Source organism: Callospermophilus lateralis, chromosome 5 (genome assembly GCF_048772815.1).
Source record: "Callospermophilus lateralis isolate mCalLat2 chromosome 5, mCalLat2.hap1, whole genome shotgun sequence".
In the NCBI taxonomy this organism is placed as follows: domain Eukaryota; kingdom Metazoa; phylum Chordata; class Mammalia; order Rodentia; family Sciuridae; genus Callospermophilus; species Callospermophilus lateralis.
This window is the reverse complement of record NC_135309.1, coordinates 45617188-45633084: the sequence shown is the minus strand read 5'-3', so window position 1 is coordinate 45633084 and position 15897 is coordinate 45617188. Positions and strand designations below refer to the sequence as shown.

The 15897-nt window shown below is 41.9% G+C and overlaps 1 protein-coding gene across 3 annotated transcripts in view; it reads left to right on the top strand.

The window, feature by feature from the left end:
• Positions 1-15897, top strand: part of Spock1 (SPARC (osteonectin), cwcv and kazal like domains proteoglycan 1) — a 479091-nt gene that overhangs the window by 325600 nt on the left and 137594 nt on the right. For all 3 annotated transcript variants that reach the window (XM_076855871.1, XM_076855869.1, XM_076855870.1), the window contains one exon: positions 2297-2411. In XM_076855871.1, the coding sequence (XP_076711986.1) occupies positions 2297-2411 (115 nt within the window). The remainder of the gene's footprint in view (positions 1-2296; positions 2412-15897) is intronic.

The following is a 15897-nucleotide window of genomic DNA, read 5'->3' as shown; positions in this document are numbered from 1 at the left end:
CTTTTATTTCTGCTCAGCTGATTGACTTTCTTTGTGACTACACCATCCAATCAGAGCTGGCAGTGTGAACATTGCATGTTTGAGAAGTTGACTGTAGAAGCAAAAATAGTTCAGATTCTGCCTCAAAGCTTGTCATGTCCTACTGCAGATTTCAACGCCCATTCTTCTAGGCCATCCTACTATCCTCCATTTCTGAGAACTACTTAGTGCAGATTCCAAGGTCTCTGCAGCTCTTGGCACCTACTGGGGAAATAGCCTACCCTGGTAACTATGACGGGACTGCCAGTCATTGGGTCCCCAGGTTTCCTGAGATCCATAGTGGTGGATGGAAGTGAGAGAATGGGCATGGCCATTGTTGGTGGTCATCTGGTAATCCTTTCAATTGTTGACTCAATTTTGGAAAAGTCTTGGAAGGTAAGCCCATGTTGACTTGGCTGTAGCCCTGGAGGTGGGGGTGGGGAATTATGCATAAGGAAAAGTCACTGGCAGAAACTATACCATCCTCCTGGCTTCTCAAGCAGACATCCCTAGAAACTAAGGAAGTTCTATTTGGGGCCAGGAAGCTCTTGCTTCAAATTTCTAGAAGGCCCAACCTTGGAGGAATCTGAGGGTAGATACAAACCTCTCTCCAATTTGTCTCCGAGGCAGCCCTCAGCTTAAGAGCAAGGAATGAGCATGTGGGCCTTGGCACTTGAATCAGCTTCTCTTTTATTTGAGCCTCTTTCTGTGTTAAACTCCAGGTATCAAAGAACATCTTTTGGGGATTAGGCTTTTCCAGATGGCTTCTCTTGGACCAGGACCTGGATCTTGTTGCTGTCCTGATTAACCTAAGAATGTACCCTGGTCCCATTTACAGTCACTGTTCTGATTAACCTAAGAATGTACCCTGGTCCCATTTACAGTCACTTCGGGAGGGAGCTGCCTTGAGCTGTTGACACAGCAGAAATGCCGGTTTGCTCTGTGTTCAGGATTTTTGAGGAGTTCTTGGCAACCCGCTGAAGGAAATGGTGCTCAGAGTCTGGACCTGGGCTTGAGGAGGGAAACTGCACTTCTCTCTGTGACAGCTGAACGAACTGGTGGAGCGGATGATGGCATTTGTCATGTAGTTTTGCTATTCCTGCTTGCAACGCCATTTCATTTAACCAAATGTCTGCATGGGGAGGAAATTGAGAAACCTCACATCCCTGGCTGTAGAGAGCAGTTATGAAAGATTTACCTCCTAATAGACTTTAGGCTCCAGATCTGGGATATGGCACAATTGCTTTTGTTTTGCAGGAAGTTCCCTTGGGCCTCTTCTGGGCCCATGATGAGCATGTGCACCTCAGCATGCTAAGTGCTGATTAGCCAGGAGCCTGCTGCTCAAGCTTATTCCAGAATATGTTGCTGTATATGAACCTCTGTCTTTGGGGATGCTTTCTTGAGTTACTTCTTTGAGTCAACTCCCTTTCCCTCATTACCCACCCACAGACCACACTTAACAGTCATTGAATTTCTCATGATTGCCCACACAGGCCTTCCTGCATTTGCTTGTGCTTGTCTCCCTGCCTGGTTTGCCTGTTCTATCTTTGCTTTTCAAAATCCTACCCATCCTTCAAGATCCAATTCACATATTAATGCTTCACTAATCTTTGCCTAGAAATTGATCTCTATTTTTTCTCTCAAGCTCTGTTATCATTTTATATGCCCATCATGGCCCTTATCTAATTCTGCTTTGCACAATAAATATTTATGTGTAAGCGCTTTTTCCCCCCCTCTCCCTGTTACCTTGTAACTTTGTGTGGCACAAAACTGTTTTACACATCTGGAAGTTCTCTACAAACTTAAAATAGGTTATTAATGCACATGGCCTGTATTTATTGAACTGAAGCAAAACCCTATGTCCTTAAGGGATTTTTAGGTGATAGGAAATAAGTAAAATTAAGCATGAATGAAATCATAAAAACCAACACCAGATAAATAACCAAACAGAGAAGCTTTGGTAGCTCTTGTTCCTCCGATCATGTAAGATTCTAAAGAATTTTTTTTACAGTAATTCCTGTTTGAAATGAAGATGCTAAAACTCCCAAAGCACCAAGGAATCACTATCCTGATGTTCAAGAAGAGCATGTGTGATAGACACAGAATTCCCTCTGGCTTGGGTTTTCATTTCAATCCCCACCAGTCTCAGAAAACAGCACAGAGTTTTTTCTGTGCAAACACACAATTGGCTTATTTCCCATTTGTTTATTTGAATAGCAGTGGAAATTAAATTTCCTTGGAGGTCCTCATGCCCCTCTTCTTTTTCCTTTCGCCTTAGCCCTGGACCCATCCAAGGACCCCTGCCTGAAGGTGAAATGCAGCCCTCACAAAGTGTGTGTGACCCAGGACTACCAGACAGCCCTGTGTGTCAGCCGCAAGCACCTGCTGCCCAGGTAAGACAGGAAGCAAGGTGGGTGGAGGGTGGGAGGCACTCTGCAGTTGGTGGATCTAAGGGTACCTGGACTCGACTGGGGAACATAGGAGAAGGGAGAGCATAGTGTTTGTGCTGCCATTTTGTAGGATATTTGGTGCCTATATTCTTGCTTTATGGTATGAATCTCAGTTTTCAAACACAAATTTGCAAAGAACATTCATCTTAATTCCTTTAAATCTACTTAATTTTTACTCTGTGTTCTCATCTGAGCAGATGAACAGAAATCCCTTCTTGGTCATTATTTGGGACCTTCCTTTTCCATGAGTGATCTTAAGATCCACTAAGGTTATTGCTAAGAAATCAGAGGTTGGACCTTTTGTCCCCTGGTTGTATCTGATTATGCTAATCCTTTGAGTCCTTGGGGCCAGAGAGTCTCTGCTGCCATAACCCTCCTGCCTTCTCAAACCCACACTACCTTTCCTTCCTAGATTGTGTCTTGCTATTTCCTGGGGTATAGCAGGCCTATCCCTATTTACCAAGCCCAGCGGGTGTTCTCCCCCATTTTCTCTTCTTCCTTATAGCCCTTATTCTCAATGCCACCCCACCCCAGCACTGGCCACCCAGAAGTCTTAGACTTAACAATGATGGAAACAGATTTGAATTCAGGCTGCTTATATTTTCAGTCCCATAAGAACATTCAAAACAAACATGTGCATGCACACGCACGCGCGCGCACACACACACACACACACACACACACACACACACACACAGAGGCTTTCTTTAAGAAAGGGGCTGAGTGGAGGCGAGAGGAAGGTGATTTCAGTGCCTTTTCTACACTCTTCCTTGAACTGCCTGTGCAAGTGAGAAGTGCAGCGACACCCTGTTGGAGTTACACCCAGTTGTGTCTTGAGCAGCTTGCTCTGCCACTCACCTGGACTGCATCATAACTTAGGAAAATATAGCAGGCTTTCTTAACTTCATTCCCACTGAAATTGACCTCCCTAGAACTTTCGCTTTATTAGCTCTGGTTTAACCACCTGAGGTCCTGAAGAATGGGTACTCTTCCCTCTCTTAATCCTTAAAGTCTAACCAGTGCAGGCTCCTTTAGGCTGTTCTTGTTAAAATACATTTTAATTGCCCTTCCTCCCCTAAGTGATTTTCTCTAAACATGCCTGTGGAGGTGCCACCCCTGAGATCATGATCTGGCAGAAAGACAGTACTCCTCCTATCATGGGGTGACTCTGCCACCTCTGGCTTCTCTAAGCATGGCCCCTGCAACCATAGATCTGACCTTCATCTCCCATATCTTCTTCAGAATCCTCTCAATCAAGGAGACTTTCAAGGTTGTTTTAAGCATAGTCAGACAAAAATGCGAGGTATTATAATGAGCTTTTCTTGTCCTCCTAACTGGAAGGTATTATAATGAGAGGTATTATAATAAAGACCCATCCTGTCCCTGGAATGTGTAGCTCAGCATCCTTGTCCTTGAATTCTTTTTTAAATTTGGTATTTTTTTTTTAATCTCCACTCTACAAAAGAGAGAACTGAGGCAGAGTGAAGCATTCATGATTTGCTTGTATATCTAACAAGTGGCAACCATTATTCAAATCCAGGATTATCTATTTAGCTCTAAAGCTTACATTTTTCACTACTACAATATGTTAGCCTCTTCATTCTACCTCCCTCGTCTATGGTTTATTTGCTGTTATTCAGCAAAAAGCTGTGGAATACCTACTGTGTGCCAGGCTTTTGTTAGGCCCCAGGGTTCCAGGAGGTCCTGTTCATATACTCAAGGAAAATCAAGGTCACTGGAGACTTTGATGTAAAAAATGTATTTTGGTTGATATTTGAAGTTCTTTTTAAGGTTATGTACTCTAAGAAAACATGCCTCAATCTCCTGCTGCATGTGATTTCTGCCTTCCCTGATGGAGAGAAATGTGATTTCCTTTGATGAAAATTCCCAATTACTCTCTGGAATAGTGTCTAGGTTGTTCAGTTATGTGGTTGTGTGTGTGTGTGTGTGTGTGTATGTGTGTGTGTGTGTGTGTGTGTGTGTGAGAGAGAGAGAGAGAGAGAGAGAGAGAGAGAATATCCCTTGCTTGTTTCTTCCTAGATTTCAAAAGTCAGACTTTTTTAGAAATACCAGAGTAGAGGTTTGTGGTTTTAAATTCAAATCTGTTTGAGACCAAGGCAGCAATCTTGCTTGTATTCAGACATATCCAGATAAATGATATTTTCCTGGGCAAGTCATGTTTTGGAGCATCACATTTTTGCCTATGTGAAAAGTTTAATCTTCATGTCCCATATCTCCTGGTGACCACAAAATTATAGTGGCTTAGAGCATGGATTTGGGAATAAGACCAATCTAGGCTCAAGTCTCATCTTGTCTACTATTTGACTATGTGACCTTGGCAAGTTACTTTACTTCTGAATTTGTGTTTCTTCACCTGTTAAATGGGTTTGATAGTTGCATTTACATAGGGGGTAACATACACAGGGTAATGTCAAAAAAAATGTTAGATATTCTTCCACTTACTAAAACAATGACTATAATAGTTATTGTAAGGTTCATTTTGGAACTTAAGCTAGAAATCCCCAAATCTGCATACACCTAAGAAAAAATAGCTCCCTACAGGTGCCTTTCCCCTCTAAGGCTCACGGTGCTGTCTTTACTGTTCTTGCAAGCGTAAGCCTTTGAGAGTTAGTGTGACGATTACAGTGCACTTCTGTTGTTCCCTTGATGATTCACACAGGTAAGGACCAACAAAATGGCTGCATTTCTGATGCTAGGACCTATACATTTACTGGAAAAATAGTTCAAAGAGACAGCTTTGACTGAGGGGACATGCCTACTTCCCTTGTTGGGACTGGGAGGTGGAGTGGCTCCTGCAGTGGTGTTTGCTGTGGTTGTGGGTCCAGCCTTGTCCTCGACCTCTCAGAGGCTGAATTACTCAGCCCACATGATCAGCCGATTGCATACATCTTCTTAGGGTCTTGGACATCTTCCCAGATGAAACATCTGTCCTTCCACATTATACTTCAGGGGTCCCCTCTGATCAGGGAAACCATGTTGACAACTCTATTTATTCATCAATCAGGAAAGTAATCTTTCTTTCTTCAAAACATCTGTGGACAATTGTGCCAGCCAAGCTGGCCTCTACGGCAGCACAGTGGGTGAATTCCGCCCTTCAGACAGTCAGGAGTGTGCACATGTGGAGAGGCAGCTGAGCCAGCCTTAGGCTGAGTATGAGACTCCAGATTTAGGTTGCCTTTGCAAGTGGAAGACAGAAGGACAGTGAACGAATCATTGACAGAATTTCATTAGCTTTTTGGGTTTTTTTTTTTTTTTTTTTTTTGGTTGGTGCAGATTGAGTGATTGGAGAAGCCCTTGGGTGCACACATCTGTGACCACAGCATTTCAGGGCCAACCAAGCAATTTTGTCGGGGATTGTGGAGCAGGTAGAGGGGTGTTTGATAGGGCAGGGCAACACAGCCCTCCTTTTGCTGGAATCTTCTCCTTGATTGAGGTGGTATTTGTATTAGGATTGTATTTGGTTTCATTCTGAAGCTTCAGCTCAATTCATGTCATTTTTGAAGAATTCTGGAAATTCTTTGTTTTACTTCTTATCATTAAGCAATATTGGCAGGGGTGGGAGAAGGCTGATTTTTGGTAGCATGTCCCCCCTCAAGGTCTCCAGGGACATTTATGCACTAAAGAACAGTGGGCAGTGGCTTGGATCAGGAAACCTTCTCTTAAGTGACTTTTCCAAAAATATTCCAGGCTATTTTTGATTTAATTATAGTCCTCGCCTATTATAGAAAACATTAAAAGTTAGAAAAATTTGAAAAATAACCCAAAGGAAAGAAGTAGGGGTCACTGTATCTAAAAACAATAATAAAAATTTCACAATGTATTTCTGTCTTTTATTTCTTCTTGCCATAGGTTTTGTTAGGTGAGTTGTTTTTAATTAACAAGCAGTAACAAACTGCATATAAAAATTTGGATTGGATCCTCTTAATTAATTTATATAAGAGATTTTTTTTTGATACTACAAACTATGTATGCAAATTTTAATGACTAATAACGTACTATACAAAAGAACTTAACTTGAGGTAGGTCATAAATTTAAATGTAAGAGCTAAAACTATAAAACTTCTAGAAGAAAACAGGAGCAGTGACCTTGGTTTTGACAGAAATTTATTAAGTAGGGCACAAAAGCCATGAGCAATAGATGCAAAAAAAAAAAAAAAAAAAAAAAAAGAACAAATTAGATTTCACCAAGATTAAAAATGTCTGATCTTCTGAAGATACTTTTACAAGGCTAAAAAAGGCAAGTCATCCTAGAAGAAAATTTTGCAAAACACATACCACAAAAGATTTGATTCTGAAATAGGTAATGAAAGCACATGTACTCATGGATGTTAGACTTTAGCTTTATTTGTAGTAGCAAACAAAAACAAAAACAGAACAACAACAACAAAAAAAACCCTGAAGTTTTATCTCTTTATAAATGGATAAAAACATTGAGGTCCATCCAATACAATGGATTACTACTCTGCAATAAATAACAAAGGGGCTATTGATACATCTAACAACATAAATGGATCTGATTATTATTTTGAGTGGAAGGGGGAAAAAAAAGACCAAAAACCAAGCATAATACTGTATGATTTTCCACTTGCATGAAAATTTAGAAAACATAAAAGCTCATCTGTGGTGACAGAAAATCTCTCACTATTTGCTTGAAAAGAGGATGATGATCATGGTCAGTGGTTGCCTAAGGCTACAAGGCTTGATAATGAAGTAGATCCTTCTGGAAAAAGTGAAGTCATACTCTGGTCTTAGATGCCAGAGATCCCACGGGTCAATGGGTTTGTTTGTTAAAATAAAATTTAAAAAGGCTTTATTACAATGGAGTATTATTCTTTCTGGCAGGGTTTAAATACATATATACCCTGAGGAGTTCTTCAGGAAAATTTTCTCTTAGGAGATAGGATGATAGAAAGTCCTCAGGCCTGCAGAGGACTCTGTGCTCAGGGATTCTCCACCAATTGGGATGGCTGGTTCAGATTCATTGTTCTGTGTGAGTAGGAGATAGGGTAAGGGTGGGATCTCCCCTATGGAGTGCTGAACATTGATTTTACCTCTCTGTTGCTATTGATTTTCATTCGGAGAATGGAAAATTGAAGCATTTGTTCTAAGCTTCCAGAACAAGCCACATTCTCAAATTCTGCAAGTGTATTGTGAATGGGAAGCAAGCATGTCAGGATGGGACTTACAATATCTAAGTGTACCCTTCAAAGCCTTGGGGAGCAGTGGGAACTCATCTATTTTTAAATAAGGAGCAAGATGGCCCAACTTCCCAAAGGGCTGGGCCTCTCTAATGTAATAGCCCTTCATCTCCGCTTCCTAACTATCTGGAATAACAACTAATTCTCTGCACTAGCAAAGAATTCAGATCCAGTCGAGGCTTTCGGTACAGTAGACCAATCTAAGAGCTTTCTCTCTTTTATGTGAACTTGAAAAAAAGAATCAAAGTGTTTGAGGTCAGAGAGAAGTACATCACAGAATGTGCCTCAAATACCAAACTCTCAGAGGATATTTGAAAGGATGACGGTTATTTCATCTCAGTTTTGTTTTACAACAAAGCACTGCCTCCTGCTACAGGGGCTTTGAACCGATTGATTATACATACACATATCTGTTGAGGTTTGGAAGACACGTGGCCATGCAGAAGGTGGGTAATTCCTGGGTGCCTGGATGGATTTCTGGTGCTTTGCATCTCAAGGCCTTGCCAATTACCAAAGTGCCACTGTGCCCACAATCATTACCACGATTTTATATTTGTGTAGCTCATGCCCTTTCTCCATAGGGCCCATACATTGCCTTGGGTTCTTTTTTAAGCTCAGAGGACCTTCATTAACCATGCTCTGGGTCTGAAGACAGCGCTAATGAGAGATTGGTGCTGTTTCTAGGATGCTTGCAGCTGAGTTTTGGGTGTGCCCTACTCTAAGTCAGTCTCTTTTGTAAACAGAAGAAACACTTCACTGTGGTCCATTATTTTGCAAATGTGTACCTCTTCCTGCGTTGTTCCAACCACATGCCAAGTACCTATTGCTGAAGAAGAGACATGAGAGGAGGGAAAGCAGCTCTTTCAAGAGAAGAACTTACTGAGCACTTACCCTGTTAGGCACACTTTGCAGGGGGGAGCTTGTGGGCTTCTCACAGCAGGTGGGCCAGGTCTGTATTATAACATCCACTTTGCAGATGGGACTATTCAACTTCTCTAAATAACTGCCCTCCTTGCACAGGATCAGGAAGGGGTGGATTGGGAACCAGATTGGCAGTCACTTCAAAGCTGCCTCTGCAGTGGGGTATTAGGGGTGAACTCTCAGAGAGCTAGTTTGCTTCATTCCTAGCCAAAGCCCACCAGCCAGTGTGCTTGTGGTCCTAGAAGTGCTGCTATGCAGGACCCTAGGGTCCTAGCTTCTAAACCGTTTTCTCCTTTCTAAAGCAATGACTCTAGGTTCATTATTCCCCTTTGTGATTCTTTCACATGTCACTTAAATATAGAAATATTTAATTACTTCAAACCCACAAGACACAATAAGAAAGAAAAAAAGAAAAGGTCTTGTCTGGCTCTGCCCAGCTTCTCCTAGGACTGTTGTGGAACATGAATTCATAACTCAGGCAAACTAGTCAACTTCTCTATTCCTTTGTTTTCCTCTCTGAAACCAGAGGTATTGGTTAGATGATCTCGAGGACAAGAACAGCAGAGACTAAGAAGCTGTTCATGATGGAGATGCAAATAATAGTGTGAATTTTTTTGCATGGAACTTTTAGTCTGTGGAGCAGGGGACAGAGTAAGAATCAGATATTACATTTAAGAAAAATTCACTAGGCTAGGTTTACAGGTATAATTTTAAAAATAACAAATGCAAGACTTCCAATAAAATGCACCATACCCATATAGTTAGTGTCCTATCCTGGCTTCCCCACCACCACTATTTTTTTTTTTTTAAACAAGCTCCTTTCATGGCCATCAGAAGGGGGGTGGGTGTGGGGCAGGCTTACCCAGAAAAGGCTCCATAAGTCTCTTCTCCTGCCTGTGGGGCAGTTTTGGGGTGTGGCCCTCAGGGACCAGAGCCTCTGTTCTGGAAGCTTGTCATCTTGCCTTCCCAGGCTCTTGGACTGTGTTGCCTCCCAGCAGGGGCGATTCTTGTTCCCGCTGATTCCAAAGCATTGAATCATTGTCGACTTTTTTTTTTCCCCTAAGCCAATTCCTATCTGTAGACTATAGAGAATGTTTTATGGTTGAATTTCCAGGATGTGTGCATGCCCAGATGTTAATAAGCTGGGTGTCTCTGGAGCTGGGAGTGGCTGTTTACAGCACCAAGGGTTGATTAATGACATCCTTTCATTTCCTACCTCCATCTCTGGAAAAAGGCATCATTGTGGTGCTGACTGGGTGATGGAGCTGCAGGAGCTGCATTTATGGGTGTCCTTGTGCATTAAGGTTCGTGCAGACTGGAGTATTTTCTGCCTTAGATTTAAGTGTTTTAGAAAGAGGAGGTTGAGGTGAGTATGCCCATTTTGAATAGATAATCACTAGCTATGATTTCTACCACAGATCAGGTCTTGCTGGGCAGCACACAGGTGTGAATCATATTAGCCTACCTGTCCCTACACATTGAGAAATAAACAAGCTTGAGCCCCCTGTAGTTTGCTGAAGATGTTAAGCTGCCCATCATGAGGGCTGGAATCCCTATGAATTCTGGAGATGCATAGCATCCAGGTACATCAGGGCCTGTGTCATCCTGAACAAAAGTTATCGGATTGAATTTTTCCAGTTCTGCTTTTATCTGTTTTAATTTTCTCAGATCTTATCCCTTCTCCATTGTTATTAATAAATCTACTGTCACCTGCTTGCTGCTCTGCAAAACTCATCAGAATCCCAACTTACAGGTTTTCAGTTTAGACATTTTATATCACATTGATTCAACCACTGAACTGTGAAAGACATTCTTTATGGATATCAGCCACCATAGTAGGGCCCATCTGGGGCACTGACCACGCCGGTTCTGGGGCCAGAAAATGTACTCAGGATGATTTAGATGGACATCCAAGGCTATCTTTAGGAGGCCTGGTGTTTAAAATAGAATGTTCTCAAGCTAATGATCTGTCTTTAATGTTCTTCATGGAGGGGATGGACAGAGGGCAGCCAGGCACAGAGGGACAGGAGAGATGAAAGTTAATTAGTCTGGGGACCTTGGTACTTTTCCAAGGATCTCTTATGGTGTGTTCATAGGTGCACAATGAACCTGGTGTGGCTTTGTGACCAAGTGATAAAAGGTCTGCTCACAGCTGGGGGACTGGAGTGTCATGCCTCTCAGTGAAGTGCAGGGCTAGTCTCTGGTGATATCTGCTAGTGGGAAGGAGGGGGCTCTGGGTCAAAAGTCCCACACCCTCAAGAAACCCTCAAGTGGAAAGCAAGATAGTGAGGGCTCTCCTCCCCTCTGGGATGAAACTAGATCTCTAGGCAGGGACCAGGCAGGCCATTGGTGAATATGGTTATGGTCATGAAGGACCTCAGGGCTTCAGTTTTTCCTGCTGTAAGTTTGCTAGGATAGTTCAGAAAACTGCTCAGATGCACTGGGGATGGTGAGTCAAAGGTCGCTAATTCAGATTCTGCTATGTTGGAGTTAGTAATAATTTCTTAAATCAACAAGTATTTATGGCTGCCTTCCAGGTGTTAGATACTGTGATGTGAGTTTGGAGTTCTGAGATGAGCGGCCATAGGCCATATTCTACCCTTGTAGATATTAAAGTTTATTGGAAAGTGCTGGTGATATTATTAAGTATCTAATCACTTATGATAAGTGTTCATTAGTATCAGAGCAGGGTGCCATAGAATTGCTTTAGGTTGGTTGAACAGGGAAGGCCTCTTGGGGAGGAGAAGAGTGATAAATCCCAGCAGGGCAAAGAGTAGGGACGTGTTCTCAGTGGAAGGGACAGCTTCAGCAAAGGCTACCAGTCCAGGAGGAGGGGAAGGGAAGTGAGGGCAGCTTCACTTATTCTTTAATGCAGATTCTATGCTATGTGAGAGAGGCTGGAGGTGTGTGTGTGTGTGTGTGTGTGTGTGTGTGTGTATGTGTGTGTGTGTACATACAAAAATCCTAAAGCTCTCCTTGTTGAGTTTGCATCGTAGTGGATGAGATGAGGGATATAAATGTGTTTAATCAACTGAGAAAGGAAAAATAATCTCAGGATGTAAAACTGAAGTTCTCAGAAGTGAATGACCACTTCTACTCTCATTGGGGGTTGAGGAAGGGGTGGAAGGCAGAGAAGGGGCAGCATCAATTGGTGGTATTCATTAGTATTCACAGGTGTCTTAAGAGCTAGTGATGACTCTCAGATCTACTGTGATATTGACAGCTGTTAAGTGACAGAAATGAGGACCAGCACAGTGTTTCCCCCAAACCCATCTTCTATGGAAGAGCTCCTCTGCCCTGAAGCCACTTGCATGCTTTTCTTTATAAAATGATGATTTTAAACTTTGCATCATGACTTTGTTTTAAGGAAATCAGGGAGCATAGCACTGGTGTCTAGTAGGTGCTTAATCAATTTAGTCACACATCTGAGCCTCTAGTTCCTCAAGGAGCAATCAGATGGGGGTAATAATAATTGATACCCTCACAGTTCCTCATGCTTGTATAAGACCATATGTGCCAAGGGCTCTGCAGTTTTCAATGTTCTGGATGGGATCCATTGCTGTCTTGGTCATTTGGGTTCCTATAGCAAAATACCATAGACTAGGTAACTGATAAACAAGCTAATGCTTTCTGGTTCCTACATAACTATGTTTTTGCTGCATCCTCACATGGTGGGAGGGGCCAGACCTATCACTGAGGCCCCTTTAGAAGGTCATTCATCCCATTCCTGAGGGGCCGTCTCTCGGGACCTAATCTCCTCCCAAAGGCTCCACCTTCAAATACCTTCATATTTAGAATTAGGTGCTGGTATACAAATTTGAGGGAGAGAGAAGCCAAAGTGTTCAGTCTATAGCATTCTGCTCTATGCAAATTCATGTCCTTCTACATGCACAATTTTCAGCTGGGGTTGCCACAAAGTTGTAACTGGGGATCATGCTGTGACTTTTGACTCATGTTCTTGCAGGAAAAGATTTCAGGTAGGACACCATTAGAGTAGAAGTATATATAGCAAAGTATTTTAGAGGGGAAAGGAAAATTGGCTTGGTGGCACATATCTGTATTCCCAGTGACTCAGGAGGCTGGGGCAGGAGGATCACAAGTTCCAGGTGAGCCTTAGCAATTTAGCAAGACCCTCAGCAACTTAATGAGACCCTGTCTCAAAATTAAAAAAAACAATAAACTTAACCCTCCTGGGTTCAATCCTGTGTGTGTGTGTATGTGTGTGTGTGTGTGTATGTGTGTGTGTGTGTATGTGTGTGTGTATGTGTGTGTGTGTATGTATGTGTGTGTGTGTGTGTGTGTGTGTGTGTAAAGAGAAAGAAAGATTGAGAGTGAGAGAAAGCAAAGATGCCTTTAAGGCACAAGTTGTGCCCTCTCAAAGAGGAGACCAACATCATGTCCCTCTGTCCCCTAGCTTTTTATCGACATTTTAGGGAAGTTTCTAGAGAGTCCTGCTCTGGTACTACCTCTTAACTTTTGCATCAGATTTTAAAATCTCTACTGATCATGACTTTATCCACAGGTACTCAAGCAAAACCCACAGAGGAGAGAACTTTTACTGTTACAATGAGATTTTAAATGACATACTAAAGGAGACCCAGAGGTGTTAAGATGGCTGACCCATACAACATCCCCTAAAGGATGCTAAAGGCAGCCCTGGGTCATTCTAGCCTGCTCTAACCCATTCTAATTGGAACTTGGTTTTACAGAGTTTATGGCAGTTTGCTTTTAATTGTCTTGTCTTCCTGATTCTTAGAAATTTTGGTCTACATAAAGGTCTCAGAAGTCCTCTTTCAGGCAAACATGGGTTCTTCCGATCAAGGACATACATTCCACAGCCCCAAGAAAAGCCCTGCAGATAACAGGTTGTTTGTTGAGGAATTTAATATATCCTATTGACTTAAACCAGAGCAGAGCTGTAATGGCCTTGGGTAAACTGCTTTTTAAAAGAAAACCTGAAGGGCCAGCATGTAGGCCCAATTTATAGAATTATCTTTTTAACTTTATGTTCCTACCACTCATATCTATCTGCTACCTCTCAAATTCACTCATTTCATTCCAATAGTGCCCAAAATTTTCAACTCATTTCAGTATCAACTTTAAAGTCTAAGGACAAGTTTCATCTAAATGTCATCTAAACAACACATGCGTGAGATTTGCAGTACAATTTATCCTCAGGCAAAGTGCTCACTAGCTATAAGCCTGTGAAACCAACATGTCATATGCTTAAAAAAATCACAAGGTGGGCAGGCATGAAATGAGCAGTAAGCATTCTTATTCTAAAAGAGAAATAGTTAATAAAAGAATAACGGGTTCCAAAGAAGTCTAAACACCCAAAGTACAGACCATATTAAAACCTCAAGGCTCAAGAATAATCTTCTTTGACTTAGTGTTCTCTCTTTAAGACCCACTTGGGCAGAGGTCCTGCCTTTCAGATCCACAGAGGCAGGCATCTCACCTTCTGGACCCACTTGGGTGTGGTATTGGTCACTCCACCATTGTTGCTGAGAAAGATTCAAGACTTTGAGGCAAAAGGAGACCCTCGCCCCACGGTCACATTGTATGTCGGTCTTATGTCTATGACTCCCCTGGTGTGGAGTTGTGTACTAGGCTCCACTGGTTTGGGGTTGTGGGGATGACTCCACTTGCTTTGTTCCACTGGCAGCTAACAAATTGAAAAGTGCCAATGGGAGCTCTTTGTGGTGGCCCAGTAGCACTTGCTAAGGCTCATGCTCTCTGGATCTATGATGGGAACGGTAGCCCTGATGACTTCTTAGATGTCTCTCTTGATTTGGAGAACGTTCTTCTAATATAGGTAGGCTGTCTGGGAGAGAGAGGGGAAGAGATGCTTACTAGCAAGGAGACCCAGAGGTGTTAAGATGGCTGACCCATACTCATCCCCTAATGGGATTAGTTGCCCACATCCTTAGCTTTTTCTCCTGAACATGCTTTCTCATTCTTTAAGGTATGAATAGGCCAAGAATTTTCCAAATCTCTAAGTTCTGCTGCCCCTTAGATTAACAATTCCATCCTTAAATGATTTTTCCATAGGAGGGGGAAGCACACCACGTTTCGATACGTTAGTTAGATATTTCCTCAGCCAAATGTCTGCTTTCACTGTTTGCTAGTTATACTTACCACAAAACATTAAGATACAGATACAATTCAGCCAAATTCTTGTCCACTTTTTTTAATTTTAAAAATGTCCTTTATTTGGTAACGTACCTCTATTTTAAAATGTATTCTTTTAAGTTATACACAACACCATGATATCCCCTGGCATAATCACGAAAGCGTGGAACTCAACCTGCTTAAGTTCAATTCCCAGCATTCCCCCAACTTCCCTCCCTCCCTCCACCAATCCTTCTTTAATCCATTTACAGTTTACTTTTTTCTTTTAAAAATTTTTTTTTATTTTTAATTGATTTTATTTTTAAAATACATGACAGCAGAATGCATGACAATTCTTATTACACATACAGAGAACAATTTTTCATATCTCTGTTTGTATATAAAGTATGTTCACACCAATTCATGTCTTTATACAGGTACTTTGGATCTTGTCCACTTTATAAGAAGCGTGGCCTTTTCTCCAGTTTCTAATAACATGTCCCTCAATTCCATCTCAGCCCTCATAAGAATAAACATCACTATCAATTCCTACCAAAATTCTGTTCATGATTTCTCAGATATCCTCTAAGAAGGTTGAAGCTATCTCTACAGCCTTTTTCTTCTTTTAGGGTCCTCACCAGGATTTCCTTTAAAGGTCTACTCATAAAAATATAGGCTCTTTCTAGCACATACCTCAAAACCCTTCCTGCCTCTATGTATTATCCAGATCCCCAAATATTTCTATATTTGTATGTTTGTTATATCAGCACTCTGCTGCTTGGTGCCAGTTTCTGTCCGAGTCCCTTTTGGCTGCTATAACCCGAATAGCATATATTGTGTGGTTTTAAACAACAGACATTGGTTCCTTACAGCTCTGAAAGTTAGGGAGTCCAAAGTCAAGGCACTTGCAGAAGCAGTGTCTGGTGAGGTTCCATTCCACAGAGATGGCATCTTCTCACTGTGTTCTCACCTTGTGGGAAGGAATAACTGGTTTTCTGTGTTCTCTTTTACAGAGAACTAATTCCATTCATGAGGGCTCTGACCTCAAAACCTAATCACCTCCCAAAGGCTCTATCCCTTGGAAGTTAGGCCTTTAGCACATGAATTTAGGGACATCACAAGCATTCAGTCTGTAGCATTGTCACCTTTAGTTCTCTACTGGTTGAATGCACACTCCT